At 37.6% G+C, this 6,041-nt stretch overlaps 1 protein-coding gene across 1 annotated transcript; it reads left to right on the top strand.

The window, feature by feature from the left end:
• Positions 1–99: 99 nt before the first annotated feature.
• Positions 100–5,549, top strand: pdia4 (protein disulfide isomerase family A, member 4). The gene is made up of 10 exons (XM_051682813.1): positions 100–386; positions 712–883; positions 971–1,176; positions 1,322–1,460; positions 2,168–2,373; positions 2,491–2,649; positions 3,781–3,932; positions 4,017–4,173; positions 4,310–4,543; positions 4,908–5,549. Exons 1-10 carry the CDS (start codon positions 299–301, stop codon positions 5,321–5,323), a joined length of 1,929 nt encoding a protein of 642 aa, XP_051538773.1. The 5' UTR covers positions 100–298; the 3' UTR covers positions 5,324–5,549.
• Positions 5,550–6,041: the final 492 nt, after the last annotated feature.

The following is a 6,041-nucleotide window of genomic DNA, read 5'->3' as shown; positions in this document are numbered from 1 at the left end:
CAATTGCGGTTCTGAACGTGCATGAGCTACGGGCTTGAGTGGCGATTAATGATTGGCTAAGTCCTTTCTCCGCCATCCAATCAGAACATGGCAAGTCAGACAAGTTCAAGTATAGGAGCGAGGAAGCCAAGTCAGAAAAATGCGTTTAGATAGAAAGCAGAATCTGTAATCACCTGAGCCAAATCAATTAATGAAAACGTTATCATAAATATCACTGTATTTAAATAGCTTTGACAGCAGGTAGCAGTGCATGCATCTGGTTTAATTCACTAATCTAACGAAAAGAGGCGTGAAAATAATGAAGAAGGTAACGCTTCTTTTGATTGTGCTGCTCGGAGTGACACACTTCATATTGCCCAGCCGATGCGAAGAGGATTCCAAGGGTGGTAAGATTTCCCTTTGCATGTTGCTGACATTTTATGAGTGTTTTGGGACATTCAGATCCGTTCAATAAAGTCTCGCACGGTGGTATGCTGTTGCTAACTATCTTGATGAATTGTTTGCACTGATGCATGCTAGAATGTGTTGTATTGTTTCATAGCCACTAAAATATTAATATAAAACAAGAAATCGGTGTACATAATTGTGTGTATAATAATTTAAAATGCGTCTACTAATTATGAAATATTTATAATAATTGTACAAACAGTATTGATCTAGCTAGATGCATTTCCCTTTTGTGATCTTTAATTGTGAAACCCAACATTTCAGATTCCACAGAAGATCTTGGTGAAGAAGATGAAGACGACGATGATGATGATGATGATGATGCAGATGACACTGAAGTAAAAGAGGAGAATGGGGTGCTCATACTGACCGATACAAATTTTGACACCTTCATGCAGGACAAAGACACTGTGCTGGTGGAGTTCTATGCACCATGGTAAATTTACACCCTTCCACGTCAATAGGAGACACTTCACAGCCAACTGTCAAAGAGCTTGATCATGCAAACTTTACACTTTTTCAGGTGCGGGCACTGCAAGCAGTTTGCTCCTGAGTATGAGAAAATCGCTCAGACGCTCAAAGAGAATGACCCACCAATTCCAGTGGCAAAGGTTGATGCCACGAAGGCTACTGCTGTTGGCAGTAGATTTGAAGTGTCTGGATATCCCACCATCAAAATTTTCAAAAAAGGAGAGCCAGTGGACTATGATGGGGACCGAAGTGAGCGTGGTGAGTGCACTGAAGCCAATATGTTCTATTTATTGGAATTATTGTTTTCATGAAGTGTTTGAGGTTGCTGTGAGTTGTAATAAATTGCTCATTATTTTCAATTGACGCTTTGATGGTCAGTGTGGTTATGACTTTTGTTTTGCAGCCATTGTGGAACGAGTTAAAGAAGTTGCCCAACCAGACTGGAAACCTCCCCCAGAGGCTACCCTAGTCCTGACTAAGGATAACTTTGATGACGTGGTGAACAATGCAGACATCATCTTGGTTGAGTTCTACGCACCCTGGTTTGTATCCTTTTTTTTTTTTTTAGGGTGATGTGCTTGTATATGTTTGTGCAAATACACTCACTTTGCACTTTATTAGGAACACTATGGTGCTAATTAAGTGCCCTACATGGTCTTCTGTTGTTGTGACCCTTCTGCTTCTAGTTTTGATGTGTTGTGCATTCTGAGATGCTATTCAGCTCACTACAATTGTGTTAGTGGTTATGAGTTACCGTAGCCTTTCTGTCAGCTGGAGCCAGTCTGGCCATTCTCCGTTGACCTCCTCAACAAGGTGTTTCCGTCCACAGAACTGTCGCTCACTGGATGTTTTTTGTTTTTGGCACCATTGTGAGTAAACTCTCTAAAGACTGTTGTGTGAAAATCCCAGGAGATCACCAGTTACAGAAATACTCAAAGCCAGCTCATCTGGCACCAACAATCATGCCACGGTCTAAATAACTGAGATCAATTTTATTTTATTTTTTTCTCCATTCTTATGATTGATGTGAACATTAACTGAAGCTCCTGACCCGTATATGCATGATTTTATGCACTGCTGCCACATGATTGGCTGATTAGATATTGCATGAATAAATAGGTGTACAGGTGTTCCTAAAATAAAGTTCTATGTGAGTAGTTTGTCATGTATTCTCTTTACACAAAGCTCTCTTCCATTTGAGCAGTGAGTCTGTAGCACTGAGAATACAGTGTGCTTTAAATTCAAACAGGTGTGGCCACTGTAAAAAACTTGCACCCGAGTATGAGAAGGCTGCTAAGGAGCTCAGCAATCACACCCCTCCTATTCCACTGGCTAAAGTTGATGCCACTGCAGAGGCTGAATTAGCTTCTAGGTTTGATGTTACTGGCTATCCAACACTTAAAATCTTCAGAAAGGGCAAGGCATTTGACTACAATGGACCCCGGGAGAAGTTTGGTAAGTAGTTAGAAGCTTTGAAAATGTAAGGCATAAAATATATAAGATTTCCAGACCATAGGTATTTGGTGCTGTTGGAAACCAGACAACTACAATCTCTTCATCCTTTTGGTGTAGGTATTGTTGATTACATGACAGACCAGGCAGGTTCTCCATCAAAGCAAGTGCAGACACTGAAACAAGTTCAGGAGCTCCTAAGAGATGGAGATGATGCTGTGATTGTTGGAGTTTTCTCCAGTGAAGAAGATTCTGCATATGAGCTTTATCAAGAAGCATGTGAGTAGTATAATCATGTCTTATAATGTCCTTTTCTTCAAATGCATGAGCATGAAATGTTATCTGTAAATTCTAGAATTGTGGCTATCTAAAGCTTTGTTCACAATGCATACATTAATGATGCACAATTGTTTTCCAAATCTGGCCTTTAGGACTGATTATCCACACTGTCATTTAGCAAGTGGTTAAATCAGATCTTTTTTACCAGGGGTTGGCAACAGCGAGAGATTAGTAGGCTATTTTATTTATTTGAAGTCCCTTGCACCTGCATGCCAGTTTACCTCTTGATGTAGGGAGTTTTTTTTTTTTTTTTTCTTTCTACAATTAAGAGTAGCAGTTGGTGTGGAAAGGGAGGACTTGAAACTTGAACTTTTTTGCCTCCACTAGTGTTCATGATATCTAAGTTCTGAGATGATATATGCGACAATGGTATTGCTGTATTTTACACACACACATTATATATATATATATGTGTGTGTGTGTGTGTGTATATATGTGTGTGTGTGTATAATATATATATATATATGTATATATATATATGTATATATAATATATGTATATATATGTGTATGTATGTATGTAGTTTCAGACACTACTCATTTGTTTACTATTTACTATGTATAATTCACCATATGGGGTAAGAGTCAGCGACAGTTACTACAGTCAAACAATGCTGTAGACGCTACTGTGCATTGTGTAGGATGTTTCATACACATTTCATCCCAGACGACAAAACATTAACTTAATCTTCAAGTTAGTTAAAGCTGAAGTATGTAATTTCTGTGACACTAGTGCCACTGAACGGAATTGTAAAAAATAAACAAGGTTTTCAAAACCACTTTCTGAATATGCCCCTCATCTGCAGTTGTTTAAACAGTCAGATCATCCTGCACCCACCCCCAAGTTGTTGGGGTATAAGCGGTTCGCTCAAAACAAACAGTTTTAAATTTATTTATTTTATTTTTTAGAAACTTAATCAATGAATAGCTTAAAGTTGTCTCTGCATATTAAACTGAGATGGAATAAAGCATTTTAACACTGAAAGAGACACAGACTTTGGCTTTGAGCTTTTAACAAGTTACAATCTTTTTGCCAACTAAGTTGCCAACAATCTTTTCTCTCTTTCTGTAGGTAACTCCCTGCGAGAAGACTACAAATTTATGCATACGTTCAATAATGAAGTTGCAAAGTTCCTCAAGGCTTCCCCTGGACAAATTGTCATGTTCCAGCCTGAGAAGTTTAGGTCTAAATATGAACCAGCATCTCATTCACTAACGATAAAGGTATGTTTTATGCAAGATCCTTGGAGACCAAGAAGCACACCATTGTTTGTAAGTTTGCTGAAGGATTTTTTTTCTTTCTAAAAGGATTCCACACTTGCTTCAGAAGTGCAAGATTTCTTGAAGAAATACATTCTTCCTTTGGTTGGACACAGAAAACAGAGCAATGATGCAAAGAGATACACCAAACGACCTCTTGTGGTTGTGTATTATGGAGTAGACTTCAGTTTTGACTACAGAGTTGGTATGCATTATATCGTTGTCTTTGACTGTACCTTACTCTGTGAAAAGAATCAAGAAAATAGGTGTACCTCACTATGCAAACTATTTTATTCTTATTTGTGCACTATTTACTCCATTTTGTTACCTTTTCTGAACAGCCACACAGTTTTGGAGGAGCAAAGTGCTTGAAGTAGCAAAGGACTTCCCCGAGTACACCTTTGCCATTGCGGATGAGGAAGACTATGCTGATGAACTCAAGAGCCTTGGACTGAGCGAAAGTGGCGAGGAGGTGAATGTGGGCATCCTTGGTGAGGGAGGAAAGAAATATGCCATGGAGCCTGAGGAGTTTGACTCTGATGTGCTCCGGAGCTTTATCGTGGCCTTCAAAAAAGGTACTTTTATTGGTTTTGTTACCTATTCTGTATGAAAATGAAATGTATCATATTTCCATAAATTAACTTTATTAAATTCTGATATATCAAATTCAGAATATGCACAAGTAGTAGTTATGGTTGCACATCTTACAGCCTCAGATTGTTTTGCTTTCTTAAAGATTTAATAAAATTCCATTGCGCAGTAGATTATTTTAAGCCTGTATGGTGTATCAAGTAGCTTTGGTTAGAAAAATTGTGCCAAGAATGTAAATTTAGTATAGAAGTACCAGCCTTGCATTGGCATGGGGAGTGCATTGGTTTTTGTCACTACAAAGTTAAGATCAATGACTACACTTTTTTTTTTTTTTTTTTATTCTGACAGGCAAGCTGAAACCTGTTATAAAGTCTCAGCCTATTCCCAAGAGCAACAAAGGACCAGTGAAGGTTGTGGTGGGCAAAACTTTTGATGACATTGTCATGGATCCAAAGAAAGATGTACTTATTGAGTTCTATGCACCATGGTGTGGCCACTGCAAAAAGCTGGAGCCCGATTACACTGCCCTCGGAAAGAAATACAAGAATGAGAAGAATATTGTCATTGCCAAAATGGATGCCACTGCTAATGATGTGCCTCATGATGGCTACAAAGCAGAGGGTTTCCCCACAATCTACTTTGCTCCCAGCAACAACAAGCAGAGTCCAGTCAAATTTGTTGGTGGTAAAAGAGATGTCGAGGAACTGAGCAAATTTGTGGAACAACACGCCACAAAATTATCACACAAAAAAGATGAGCTCTAAGAGATTAAGAGAAACAATGAACTATATACAAATGCAGTTCCCTAAGAATGGAAGGTTGCTGGAGGGGTCGGTGACCTTTTAGAAGGAAAAGGATAGTTTTTGATTATTTTTTTTTGTGCTATCTTTTGTTTCTGGGATCAAAACATTCAATATTTTCATTCCAAATCAAGCACTGTTTGAGGTTTCTTCCCCAATTCTTTTAAATAAAATAATGTAAAAATGTTAATTGAGTGAGTGTCATTAATAAGCGTTACTCATGCTTGAAGACCAGTTTGCTTTATCTCATTGACTTGAAATCACACTGTTTGCTCTGTATGGAAGCCCATTTCTGCCACATACAAAAACATAATCGTGCTTTGATAAATCAATTATGAGATGCAACGTTATAATTTTATGAAACATAATTGAGATTAAAAGCTCAAAAATGAGAAGTCATAATTATGAGAGAGTCATCATTTTGAGAAGTTATGTCATAATTATGATATACTAAATCATAATTAGATGACTATCTCAATTTTGACTTAAGCATAACGTTTTTTCTTCTGTGTGGCAGATATGGGTTTCCATAGGTTCTGAATGTTGAGAGAATAAACATCGTATCTTGCCAATGCAATTGTTTGTTTTTATTATTATATGGAGATGTTGTTTTTCAGTTTATTTTTATTATATTTAATTGGGAAATCTACAAACATTATAAATATACATTTCAATAGCATTC

This window comes from Myxocyprinus asiaticus, chromosome 41, assembly GCF_019703515.2.
Source record: "Myxocyprinus asiaticus isolate MX2 ecotype Aquarium Trade chromosome 41, UBuf_Myxa_2, whole genome shotgun sequence".
Taxonomy (NCBI): domain Eukaryota; kingdom Metazoa; phylum Chordata; class Actinopteri; order Cypriniformes; family Catostomidae; genus Myxocyprinus; species Myxocyprinus asiaticus.
This window is presented reverse-complemented; position numbering and strand designations above follow the sequence as displayed.

What these genes read in the sequence shown, in the direction of transcription:
- pdia4 (XM_051682813.1), top strand. Translation starts at nt 299, where the DNA reads ATGAAGAAGGTAACGCTTCTTTTGATTGTGCTGCTCGGAGTGACACAC. An exon ending in GTTGAGTTCTACGCACCCTG is followed by an intron (nt 1,461 to 2,167) that starts GTTTGTATCCTT and finishes AAATTCAAACAG; the next exon opens with GTGTGGCCACTGTAAAAAAC. An exon ending in TGAGCTTTATCAAGAAGCAT is followed by an intron (nt 2,650 to 3,780) that starts GTGAGTAGTATA and finishes CTCTTTCTGTAG; the next exon opens with GTAACTCCCTGCGAGAAGAC.